General features: G+C 40.9%; 1 protein-coding gene across 1 annotated transcript in view; it reads right to left on the bottom strand.

The window, feature by feature from the left end:
- Positions 1 to 208: 208 nt before the first annotated feature.
- CDC42 (cell division cycle 42) overlaps positions 209 to 13,786 on the bottom strand; it is a 52,987-nt gene continuing 39,409 nt past the window's right edge. The window contains exons 4-6 of the mRNA XM_042993773.1: positions 7,035 to 7,144; positions 6,713 to 6,910; positions 209 to 1,767 (exon numbers count right to left, since the gene is read on the bottom strand). Coding sequence (XP_042849707.1) covers positions 1,678 to 1,767; positions 6,713 to 6,910; positions 7,035 to 7,144 — 398 coding nt within the window. The 3' untranslated portion in view covers positions 209 to 1,677. The remainder of the gene's footprint in view (positions 1,768 to 6,712; positions 6,911 to 7,034; positions 7,145 to 13,786) is intronic.

Raw genomic sequence — 13,786 nt, 5'->3', positions numbered from 1 at the left:
GGAGTCTGCAGGGCACCTGCCAAACTCAGGGTAGAAGGCATCGACCTGGAGGCCAGAAAGGAAATTTTAAAAAGTACATAAAAATCAATAAATAAAACTTTAAAATCTCATCCCATAATTTGTTAGAAACTGATGTTACTAAGAGTCCAGTTCCCGCTCCTAAGTATCTAAAAAGAGGCGGAGGGAAAAGAACAACCCCCAGGCTGGCTTGTGAAGGGTTTTTTGTTTGTTTAATACATCTGAAAAGAACGCATGTACAAAGAATTGAGACATGTGAAAGCATTGGTTCGACACTAATGAATCTACAAGAATTAGGATTTGGGGAAGGCGGAGAAGATTACCTAAACATTTTTAAAAATTGGGAACTGCAACCAAAATAAGCAGATAAAATCCCCATTAACACTTATGAAGAGTCTTCATAAGACTCCATGATTTTTTTTACTAAACTAGAGAGCCGTAACTAGCTACTCTAGGGTTCCTCGTATGCAAAACAGAAGTAAGGGGATTCCCCTGACTGGTCCCCACGTTGTTAAGTGTCCTCCCCACCCCCACCCGCACCCCCAGCTTCTTCATGAAGCAGGTCTGTCTCCATCCTCCAACTTGAAAGAGGATGTGCATCATTCCACAGACATCTGTCTTCTAGCACCACCCCTCACACTTCCTCCATCTACCAGGTCTCCGGCTGTGTTCTAGGAACACCGTATCATACGCCATTAAGCTGGACATCTACGCTAAGCATGTAAGACAATGACTGACAGGGAAAAAAACGGTTTTTAATTACGTACTCAATCCATTTGGTGTATTTCAAAAGGTGCAATACTTTTCTTCATTTATCAGTGAACGAAGTTAGAAATTAACTTCAAAAAAAAAAAATCAGCAAATGGCAAACAAATTTCCTTGAAAGTCACAGTCACATATAGAGTGCATCCTAGAAAAGAGGAGGGGCAAGACAGGTTCCACCCGCTTTCATGAGTTTCATCAAGTACTAGACCTACTCAAGGGTGGAGAGAAAGGCAACTTTCAAAAAGGAGTATGTTATTAAATGAGGCATTTACTATACTCCTTCCTAAGAGCACCAGGTGGGGGACAAGTGTTCTAAACTAGATCTAGGAAGTGGAATGTGGAGTCAATCCATCCTCCTCCCCTTAAGGGCTGTCCAATGGTTACTGAATTTAAAAAACATGACTAAATGAAAACAAACCCCACACACACTCCCCCCCCCAAAAAAAAAGAAAAAAACAAAAACAAAAAGAACAAAAACAAAAACAAAACCCCTAAATGTCCCAGATTATTCTCCAGAGTGGATGGAGCCCCGGGAGCAGCTTCAACAGCCCAAATTAGTCTGTTACAGAGTCATCACAAGCATGCCTTGCTTTTAAACAAAAAAAACAAAAAACAAAAAAAAAAAAAATTTTTTTTTTTTTTTTTTTGAAACGACAGAACAAAAACTAGTACTAACCGCTTTTCTGACAATACACAATTACTCAAATTAACGAGTACTGAGAGGGGGACGGGGACCATACCTATGGGCCTTGTCTCACACGAGTGCATGTGGGTAGGTGCAGGGCATTTGTCATTATTGCAAAAACGAATTTTAATTTTCAATCTTTAGTTTGATTTAACATTGCTTTTAGTACGACGCTGACACCAGCTGTGCGGAAAGGGCTCTGGAGATGTTCATAGCAGCACACACCTGCGGGTCTTCTTCGGTTCTGGAGGCTCCAGGGCAGCCAATATCGCTTCGTCAAATACATTCTTTAGGCCTTTCTGAAAAGGGGCAGAAAGAAAAAAAAGGGGCAGTCTGATTTTCAGTATACTGAAGCCAAAGATCAAATTACAAACATTCAAAGCCCCGAGAGTTGGCAAAGAACGAAACGTTAAAAACAACCCTGAATCTCCACACAACCCCCCCACTTCACCAAGTTTTGTCCAGGCAGGACACTGGAAGGATCCAGCAATTCAGGAGCAGAGGAGCAGATATTCATGAATGAGACAGTGGTCCTTTGGGAAAGCTTTCTGCAGACCAATGTATGTCACGAGAAGCAAACAAGCCACATGTGTCATTTGCTCATTCAACGTGAGCTGTGTAATATGCCGCTACAACATTTCACATAAACACGAGTGAAGCAGCTCTGCATCCCAATGAAACAGCGGAGCATGGACCAGGACCGCGAGGGCTGGCAGTGGGCAGTGGGCAGCGGCATCCTTGTTACATGGAGGGCGCAGGCAGGGATGGAGGGAGAGCGGCTACTGCGGCTGCGTCAAAGACATTCACTCTGAACTCCCTGTATCCCACCAATCGGACAGAGCCAGGGGGCTAAGGAAGCAAAATGTGGGCACCCGATACATATGTAAAACTAGAACCAGTCGGTGCAACAGGAATAAAGCTTCATCAGGCATTTATACAAACAATTGTATATTTTTAATTTCAAAATTTGAAGGCAACCACAATTGTATGTTTCCCTCACAACAATAAAATCAGAAGCAGGAAAATATAAAGGCGGCAGCTTTACATCTCAACATTAACAAACCTTAAGTCAACTGTTAAAATGGATGCTGTTCTTAAAAGATAGTGTAACAAATGGTTTCATAAAGCAGTAGCAGATACATTAATACCTTTCCCACCCCAGACCGACAAATACTCCACTACAGCACAGACAGCCAAAGCGATAGCAACACAAAGTTTCACTGCACAAAGGAAAACCAGACGAGAATCCTCCCTTCCCCGTTACACTCTACTAGTAGGCCACCCTTTTTCCATAGTTTGTCATGCAAGTACAATTACAATTGATCATAAGAGCAAAATGATGTTTGTGTTATTTTCTTCATCTAGAACTAAGAAGTGTTAAAACTCTTATTTTTTCCAAGAGAACATTCTTATGCCAGACCAAGTTCCCTTTTGCAATAGTATTCCAAACCAAAAAGCTCTAAGCATCAGGCAACTCAAGAAGCAGAAAGTTAAGCAAGTCCAACTTGACTACTAATCACAAAAAATATTCTATAAGATATTGCATTCTTGATCAAAAACTAATACAGAGGTTGCTCTCAGGTGGTGAGTACAAAGACGCAGAGGCTTTCAAACAGGATGGTTTTATTCCTTTGTTTTTAAATGCTCTTTCTACAGTAGTGGGACAGGAAGCAGCAGCAAAGAGGGGAAGGAGAAAACAGTTTAGAATATACAGCACTTCCTTTTGGGTTGAGTTTCCGGAGGCTCGAGGGCAGCTAGGATAGCCTCATCAAACACATTCTTCAGACCTCTCTACAAGACAGAGGGGAGGAGAGAGAATAGCAGCCAGGTTAGAGGATTAGAAAGACTAGCAGATCCAATAGCAGTCCGGATTAAATGGGCTGAATTCACAGAAGCAATGCGCCTTGAGAAAAATAACTGCCACGAAGCTAAACCTCAAGCCCATTAATAGGAGAGTAGGTAACTAAATAGGAACTTCTTACATTTTAAAAAACGTTAACCAAGCAAGAAAGCAATTTTTATGGAAATGTTAGATGTTGACTTCTAAAACAATCACGCTTTGAAATCGAATCTTACAACGTGTTAATGAAAATGCCAGGAGAGAAAAACGCATTTGTAAACAAAAGACGGGGCGGGGTGCACTGGATAAGTAAGCCTTGTAGAATTCCCCAGTATTTCCAATGAGAAGAAGGACACACACATTCTGGAACTAAATCTAACACAGTTTCAGGCTTCTGTGAATTCAGCCCCTGAATAACTGAAGGACACGAACGGCAGACGCACAGGCATGCTACATGTTTCTAGATTCAATGACTTATCTGGATGGGATTAATCAGGATTTCAGAGTAAATCGGTTTCCCAGAACAGTAAGGTTCAGGCATTCAGAAAGAGTGTATTTAATTGTTCAACAGGACCAACTGGGAGAAATTTAAAGAACAGACTCTAGAAACAGCATACACCTCAGTTATTCAGTAATGTTATTAGAGGAAGTAACCACCACCCAAGTCATAGGAAAACAAAGAATGGGGTCTAGAAGGAGTTTCAGCAAGCAGTCCAATGCTTTAAGATGTCTGCATGGGTATCAGAGCAAAAAGCATGGAGTGAAAACAAAGAACACTCTCAGATATACAGGGATTAAGACGCAGAAATACACTTACACCTCAGGCAGAACTCCAACGTGACAGTGTGACTCAGCAGCAATGGTTGGTACCTTGGGCCCAGGTCTACAGACTCACCTAAACTCACCTAAATCTGAAGCCACAGGTTTACCACCCAAAGAGGTTTCACGTGTTCTTTAAGTCAGTTTGATCCCAAATAAAAATTTCTCCAAACCCCAGAACACAGCTCCAGTAACGAGTGCCAGCCCCAGCCTACCCCAGGTATTTCCACCCCACCCTAGGCATCCCAGAGGACTGGCACCCACACACTCCATGAGGTACAAAAAAAGAATGAGAACATGAAGTACTTAAAAAGAAGCAAAGAGGTTTAAAAGTGTTCTTCCAGGTCTTTGACAAAGTAGGAACGGTAAACAAAAGTAAAGTTCCTATGAAATTCTTTCTACGTGTCTCAGAGCAAACTCTGATGGTCACATACAAAAGGAAACAGGGAGGGCAGAAAGGGCAATGCATTTTATAAGGGAGAAAAGAGGAGGACATCCATGAGAAACTAGGGCACCCCTTCCCAAAAAGCAAATCCTTTCTTGCTTATTGACAACATCAACTAATCCCTTACAAAACAAAACTAATTTTTGCTTTACCCACTATCTGATTACATGAAGAGGTCAGTCTTAGAGGAACCAACAAATGGAATCTGGAGTCCTGAGCTCTTATCTCCCAAACACAACCAGACACCCCATTTTCTATCTTCTCTTTTGACTTCTCCAATCTTCAAAATCTGGTAAGAAAAATGGAGTTGCTAAGGCCTTTTCAAATTCCTACTGTCTGCAGACTTATTATATAAACTTGTTCATAGTGTAAAAAAATCTTAGATGGAAGCATCCAATTCTTTAAAATAAACTTCACCAGTGACCTAGAGTGGAGTCCACATGGTCTATTTACCTCCATTTCTCCCCAAAAGCAACCCATATTTAGAGAACAGGGGTATGCAAATGATGCATATAGATTAGTTATAACCTGACACACATGTTCCACATAGATCCTTGCCCAACACACACACACACACACACACACACACACACACACACACTTTTCTGATGGTATCAAAACACAGAAGCATCAGGCTTTTTTTGTTTTTTAAATTTCAGTCGGTGCTACATGTGTAAGGGAAGGTAAAATCTTCTGACTTTAAAAGAACTGAACTGCCAAAGAAAACTGGGTTTGGGAGAATGATTTTTGACCTTGAAACTATCCTGTGGAACATCCAGCTGAGCGTAACAATTTTATCTTTAAATATCCAAACTAGCACTGAATTGGAGATTATTAAATTATGTCTAGGCCATCCATACTAAATGCCCAAGTACATGCATAATAAGTAATTATATAGGTCATTTGCCTCAGTTACAGATCATCAAGAATCCAGTAATGCTTTTTTAAAAACTTGACAGAAAGTGCAATCACCTACAAATGTAAGCATGATAGCTGTAACTGGACTTGACGTAATTAAAGTAAACCTCTTCAGCCCTGCCCTGTTTTAATGAGACACATCTGCCCGCCGTTCCGATGTCAAAGCACCAGCACCACCAGAACTGAAGGGTTCTGTGCTATCTCCGGAACCTCTCCCTCTGCCTCCAGAACAGTACTCAGAAGGGACAGCCGGTCAGGCACACCTCGAAGGTGGAGAAGGCGAAAGCGCACAGGCCGGTCGCAACTCTCACTCTAAATATTCTAGCACCACTCCCCACCCTCAGAATCTGATGCATCCCATCAAACTAGGAGAGTAGCTCCGGTTAAATTATTCAGACAGGGACAGAAGAGGGACCAAGGGGACCACATGAGGAAGGAATGTCTCTAAAAACCTAAGAACAACTAGGGCGCCTGGGTGGCTCGGTTGGTTAAGCGTTTGGCTCTTGGTCTCGACTCAGGTCACGATCTCACGGTTCGCAGGATGGAGCCCCTCATCAGGCTGTGCGCTTGCGGCAGAGCCTGCTAGGGATTCTCTCTCTCTCTCCCTCTCTCTCTCTCTCCCTCTCCCTCTCCCTCTCTCTCTCTCTCTGCCTCTTCCCCACTTGTTCTTTCTCTCTCTCTCAAAATCAATAAATAAACTAAAAAAAGGCACGGACTCCCTACAACACATGCTTGAAAAATAGCCAAGGCAGCTTTCTCTGACACGAAAGTCTCAATTATTATGATTAATTCCCTATGTCAGTTGAATTACCCCAGAAACTGTGGCGTCAATGGTCAGAATTGATGAGAAAAGATCAAATACATTTAGATAAAAATTTAAGTGTCTGGGGGGAAAAAAATCATTCATATCCTCTCTTGTGAGTCTGTGCTAACCTGGAACTTTCCCATAAAATTGTTTTTTTTTTTTAACACAATCCCTGACCACTACAAATGATTCAGTACAGTATGGAAGCTCACCAACACAAGAGTTTCACTGAGAGATTAACACTTCTCTCCATAAACACAGAACCTCTAGCAAAAGAATATGTACTGGGAAGCTGGTCCTAATGGGACCCGGGCAGCTTTCGTAAGCACTGCAGACCACTGTTAAAAATAACCCCCAAATCCTAATGCTCAGAAACTACCCAACTGTACACAAACATGGGGATGGCACAGTCCTCACCTGTGTGAGTGCAGAACACTCCACATACTTGACCGCTTTCAGGTCACGGGCCAGCTTTTCAGCAGTCTCTGGAGTGATAGGCTTCTGTTTGTTCTTGGCAAGTTTCTCAATCGTAGAGGGGTCATCTCGGAGATCAATTTGGGTCCCAACAAGCAAGAAAGGAGTCTTTGGACAGTGGTGAGTTATCTCAGGCACCCACTAGAGGAAAGGTATTTTAAAAAATACACCTGCATTAATCCACAAGCCTGTAAAGCTATTCAGGACAACTCAACAGAAGTTCTGTGACCACCTTTTTCAGGGCAAGAAAATCTGACCAACTCACCTTCTCCTTCACATTTTCAAATGAGGATGGAGAGACCACTGAAAAACAGACTAGAAATACATCTGTTTGTGGATAACTCAGCGGTCGTAATCTGTCATAATCCTCTTGCCCTGGGTGGGGGAAATTGGAGAAGTCAGCAACTGAATCTTGGTGTCCTCACAATTTCAAAATCACAAGTCAGTCAAAAGATTAAGCATGCGGCTAACAGTACACTGACCATTACTAAGAAAGCAACTTACTGATCTAATAAAATGTATGGTTTTTGTAAAATAATATTTGATGAACATTCTTACTCAGCTAATTCTATTTAATATTTCAAGCCCTGAGAACAACAATGAATTCATTATACATTAGGTGTGTTTATTACCAATCTGTAGTTTTCAGTCTATGAGTCCCTTAGCAACCCAACAACGATGTAATAAAAAAAAAAAATAAACTGTTGCTACAGAAATGGTTAAAATCAATCCTACTCAAATCTGGTTAAGAAATAATCACATTGAGGGGCGCCTGGGTGGCTCAGTCAGTTAAGCGTCCAACTCTTGGTTTCCGCTCTGGGCATGATCTCATGTTTTGTGGGTTCAAGCCCTGTGTCAGGCTCCGTGCTGACAGTGCGGAGCCTACTTGGGATTCTCTCTCTCTCTCTCTCTCTCTCTCTCTCTCTCTCTCTCTCCCCCTCTCTCTCTCTCTGCCCATCCCCTGCTCGCTCGCTCTCTCTCTCTCTCTCGAAATGAATAAACTTAAAAAAAAGGAAAAAGAATCACAGTGAAACCATCTAAGGAAACAAAAATCTCAGTGAAACCCAGAAGACAAAATTCACTGTCCATCATGATTACCAAAGCACGCTCACAGGCTTAGTTAACGTGTAAGACCATCATGTGAAACTGAGAACACCCAGAAAAGATAACTCAGCAAGAATCAGTGAAGGCAAAATCTACATGAGAAAAATCCAGTTGAAAAGAGAATATTTTTATGGTCTTAATCACCGCTGATAAACTGCAAGGGGAAAAAGAGAACTATCTTGTGAAGAAACTGGACATCACCTTGACTGAGTCATTAAAATTACCAACACCAATGAGTAGCAGATGAACACTGTGTGCCCCTAGATGTAGATCCTGAGAAAGACACATCACTAATGGACTATTCCAACCAAAACTGCATAATCTGAACCTAATCATGAGGAAACACAGACCAAACTCAAAAGTGAGGAACATTTTATAAGGGGAGGAGAGAGAGGGATGGGCCTGTATTCTATAAAAATAATGCCATTAAAGACCAAAAAGGCTGAAGAACTGATCCAAATTAAGAAACTAAAAAGACATGACAACTAAATGCAATACATGATCCATTACTGAAAGCAAAAAACACTGGACTCAGCTCAACTAACAAAGTTGGAATATAGATGTTGGATTCAAGTACTGTATCAATGTTAAATTTCCAGGAGCTATTTACTATTATACAAGAACATCTCCGTTCTTAGGAAGTACATACTTATTCAAGACTAAATGGCTATGTGTATGCAACTTACTCAAAAAATTCAGGGAAAAACAATTCATGTGCATACTACATTGAAAGAGAATAATAAAGCAAATAGGGCAAAAAGCTAATTGTAAACCTGGTTAAAGGAGGCTCCTGGTACTATTTATACAACTGTTCTGCAGGCTTAAAAATTATTTCTAGATAAAAAGTTTTTAAAAACACCTATACACATTTCCAAAACTGAAGGGAGGGGAGGAGTTGCCAGACTGGGTTTAATATTCCAATTTCTAAAATGAGCTACAGCAGGGGCATCTGGGTGGCTCAGTGGGTTAAGCGTCCCACTTCGGCTCAGGTCATGATCTCACAGTTCGTGAGTTCGAGCCCTGTATCAGGCTCTGTACTGACAGCTTGGAGCCTGGAGCCTGCTTCGCATTCTGTGTCTCTCTCTCTCTCTCTCTCTCTCTCTCTCTCTCTCTGCTCCTTCCCTGTTCACATGCTGTCTCGTTGTCTCTCTCTCTGTCTCTCAAAAATAAATAAGTAAATAAATAAATTTTAAAATGAGCTACAGCAATCCTGTGTTGTTGTTAATTTTTTTTTAACGTTTATTTATTTTTGAGAGAGAGAGAGACAGAGAATGAGTGCATGAGCAGGGGAGGGGCAGAGAGAGAGGGAGACACAGAATCCGAAGCAGGCTCCAGGCTCTGAACTGTCAGCACAGGGGCACACGGGGCTCGAACCCTCAAGCCATGAGGTCATGACCTAAGCTGAAATCAAAACACTTAAACGACTGGGCCACCCAGGTGCCCCAGCAATCCTGTGTATTAAAAGAACATTTAAGTACTTAGTGGCCAATGAACTTAAAAATGGCTAAAATAATAAATTCTATATTATGGATATTTTACCACAATAAAAACATTTTTAAGGGGAGGGAGGGGGGAAGGAAGTTAAATATTCTGTATGCCAGTAAAAACTTTTTTTTTTTTTGCCAGCATTAAGAGAGAAGACAAGAATTTAGGGTAGCTAAAACATAATAATTAAAGATATTACTGCTACTGCCACTTGAGAAAGCAATACACTGTGAGTAGACAATAAAGGTATCTTCAGGACAATACAGAGATTCAATGAAGCTTAAGCAAAAAGGGATAAGGGAGGAGGTTACAAATAAATAAAATCACCATTAGCATGTCTAATATTTACTGAATACTGACTAACAATTTGCTAGGGTCAGAAGCAAAGGCTTTAAAGGTATGCACTTAGAAGTATAATTTTCACTTCTTAAATTACAATGTATAATATAAAATTACAGACATGGAAAAGCTTTAAAAAGAAAAGAATGGGCTTAAAACAAAATCAGCAAACTCCTTAATTCTATCTAAACTGCCTGAGCTTTAACACTGGCTGGAGCTTTGACACATCGCATATCAAAGCTCCAATAAAACAACAAAACAAAAAATAAATTTAAAAAATAAGACAAAACAATTAGCCAAGTCTTGTTTAAAAAAAAAAAAAAAAAAGTACAGGGGCGCCTGGGTGGCTCAGTCGGTTAAGCATCCAACTTCAGCTCAGGTCATGATCTCATGGTTTGTGAGTTCGGGTCCCGCATCAGGCTCTGTGCTGACAGCTCAGAGCCTGGAGCCTGTTTCAGATTCTGTGTCTCCCTCGCTCTCTGCCCCTCCCCCGCTCATGCTCTGTCTCTCTCTGTGTCAAAAATAAACATTAAAAAATAAATAAACAAAAAAGTACAGCTATTCATACACCTTTCCTTAGCTCTCTTCCCTATTCAAATGGAATGAATATATTTCAAAAAAATCAAGTCTAGCAAAGACTAAAAACGGCTTCATTTTTAGTCATGCAGCCACTGCAATCAATCCGTGTAAGTTCGGATTTAAAAAAAAAAAAAAAAGGTGCGCCTGGGTGGCTCAGTTAAGCATCTGACTATTGATTTCACCTCAGGTCATCATCTCAGTTTGTGACTTCAAGCCCCACACGTGGCTCTGCGCCGACAGTGGGGAGCCCATTTGGAATTCTCTCTCTCCCTCTCTCTCCGCCCCTCCCCTGCTCATGCACACTCTCTCACTCTCCCTCTCTCTCAAAATAAATAAACATTAAAAAATATATAGATCCAACTCTATATTCCTGAGCACCAATAAGAGTATCTACATGAATGTCCAATGTGCTACACTACATGTGTTATGTGTAACCAACCTTCTGCTCAGATGGATTGTAACAAATATACCCATTCTTTTTGAATACTGGGTCCAAAGCAGTGTTGGTCAGTCCGTTTATTTGTGGTATGCCTTCAAAGCTACATATCTTTCTTTTCCCTTCCCCAAGAGCAAAAAAAAAAAAAAAATCAGAAATGAAACTGCCCAATAAACAAAAAGTAGGCTACCTTACCTCTACTTCTCCCACAAGTGCTACAATTAAGGAAACACAATGAATAGGATCCCTTAAGATGAGCAAGATCTTTCACTATCCAAGCATCATTTATCCAGCTAAAATGTATCCTGTATCCTCTCAGTATGTCACAAATAACTATAATGCATTCCACAGAGACAAAGTTATCATTCAGCATCCTTTAAGATACACAACATGATCAAGAAAATTTCACTCTTGGGGTGCGCCTGGGGTGGCTCAGTCAGTTGAGCATCCAACTCTGGCTCAGGTCATGAACTTGCAGTTTGTGAGTTCAAGCCCTGCATCGGACTCTGTGCTGACAGCTCAGAGCCTGGAGCCTACTTCGGATTCTGTGTCTCTCTCTCCCTCTGTTCCCCTCTCTCTCCCTCTCTCTCTCTCTCTCGCTCTCAAAAATAAAGATCAAAAAAAATTTTTTTAAAGAAAATTTCACTCTATGTGTAAGTCAGGTTCTGACTACAAGTCTTAAATCATACCTACTCTAACACCACACCAGCTCACTGCTTAATTTCCAACACTTGCCAAAAAGCATCTCACATGGATTGCTGATCTTCCTCTTGCTTAGAATCTCCTATTAAAATTTTAAATTCAAGAGAAATTAACTCGGTTTGCACTGAAGATTCTGACCTATATGAAAGTCTGAAAGAACCTCATGGTATGAAAAATAAGAATTTACTGCCAAAAGCAACATTTTTAGAGAGCTCCAGCAGGACACTATAAACACAAGAAAGCAAATTAAACATTTCACAGTATTCACCGCTACAGATTCAAACCTCAACATTTTTTTCTCCAACTGATTATTCAAAATTTAATGGCATTTAATGATCCTGCCTCATCTGTGACATGAGGCCCATTCCTAAATAATTTTAGAACATCTGCTGGAAAACAAAAAAAAAATCTGAAAATAAATGGGGACACCCTGGAACCTGAGATTCCTACCATTTTATGTATATCATCTGCAAAAATCTAGACTATTGCATGTTAATGCAGAATTTACTAAAAACTGAAATTTTAGTCAAAATGGCCCTCCGAAGATTCCATAATGGCACTAAACTAGAGACCGAGAAGTCTATACAAATCTCTGTGGAGAGCACAGTCTTCCTGCTGATGTAATTAATCAGTAAGTGCAGAAAGCTTTCAGATACTAGAAAATGCCTCAATGAAAGAAAGGAGTTTGTTTATATATTTTTTTTAAGTTTATTTATTTATTTTGAGAGAGAACACATGCACACAGGAGAGAGGCGGAGAGAGAGGGAGACAGAATCCCAAGCAGGCTCCACCACTGTGAGCGCAGAGCCTGATTCAGGGCTCAAACTCATGAACTGTGAGATCATGACCTGAGCCGAAATCAAAAGTCAGACACTTAACCGACTGAGCCACCCAGGCGCCCTAGAAAGGAGTTTATTTAAAAACAAAACAAAACAAAAACACAGAATCAGGTAAACCAGACCAAACTACTCTGACTTGTTCTGAGTATTATTCATCTGCTAAACAAAGAGAAAAATATTAGCTCTGCACCAAAAACATCCAAGTCACTATTCTGATTTTTTTAATATACAAAGTGTATGAATCATAAATATACAGCTCCTGAGTTTACATGTATATGTATACACTTTTTAACTATTTTTTTAATGTTCATTTATCGAGAGGGGGAGGGGGAGGGGGAGAGAGAGAGAGAGAGAGAGAGAGAGAGAGAGAGAGAGAGAGAGAGCGCGAGCGCGCACGAGCAGGGGAGGGGCAGAGAGAGAGAGAGAGACACAGCATCCACAGCAGGCTCCAGGCTCTGGGCTGTCAGCACAGAACCCAACACGGGGCTCGAACTCACGAACCGTGAGATCATGGCCTGAGCTGAAGTCGGACGCTTAACCACCTGAGCCACCCAGGTGCCCCTACACTTTTTAAAATTGATTATTTATCATTCAGTCTCACAGAACCTCTAAGAGGAAACTACTTTAAACATTTTACATTTCAAGGTAATTAAGATCCAGTCAAGAAACTTGCCAGCTGTCTAGCTAACTGCTCTATCTAGCATCAAAGCCCAAGCTTTCTCTTTTTCATGGTAATGCCTGAAATGACTAATAGAATTACAATGATTAACGTTCAAAAGTGAAGAGATCTTCCCTGAAAACTGAACCTAAGAAAACAATTATAAAAATTGTATATAAAAATAAAATAAATGGGGATGTGGAAAAACAATGTAAAATTTAATGTAAAGATAAACAAATCAAACTGACAAAGGAATTCCAGATAACATAAGCACACTAAAGAGGGGCAGGGTACAAATCCAAGTAGCTTCTGAACAGAAAACTTTGTCTGCTATCAGAGTAAGAAGGGGCGCCTGGGTGGCTCAGTCAGTTGAGCGTCTGACTTCGGCTCAGGTCACGATCTCACGGTCTGTGAGTTCGAGCCCCGCGTCGGGCTCTGGGCTGATGGCTCAGAGCCTGGAGCCCGCTTCCGATTCTGTGTTCTCCCTCTCTCTCTGCCCCTCCCCCGTTCATGCTCTGTCTCTGTCTCAAAAATAAATAAATGTTAAAAAATTAAAAAAAAAAAAAAAAAAAGAATAAGAAAAAAAGAACTGCAGGCAAATCCTGAACACTTGTCTTTCACAGCGGTGTGGTATACAGCAAGTCTGAAACTATTTTATGTGTAGTTTAGGACTGAAGATGAGAAAATATACTGAAACCCTTTCTAGGAACCAAGCTTCGGACTACAGAAGGAAAGGAGAGGAAAACAGGGAACTGGTGAAGGCCAAGAGGACTCCTAGAGTCAGTCTGAACTGAGGGTGTCACCAAAAGCTCATTATCCAGATGCAATACGCTCCTGTTTTCCCCAGCGGACGACCGATTCTCAGGACCAGATTC

The sequence above is a fragment of the Panthera tigris genome, chromosome C1, assembly GCF_018350195.1.
Source record: "Panthera tigris isolate Pti1 chromosome C1, P.tigris_Pti1_mat1.1, whole genome shotgun sequence".
Taxonomy (NCBI): Eukaryota; Metazoa; Chordata; class Mammalia; order Carnivora; family Felidae; genus Panthera; species Panthera tigris.
Note: the sequence above shows the minus strand (reverse complement) of the source record. Positions and strands in the feature narration are given on the sequence as shown.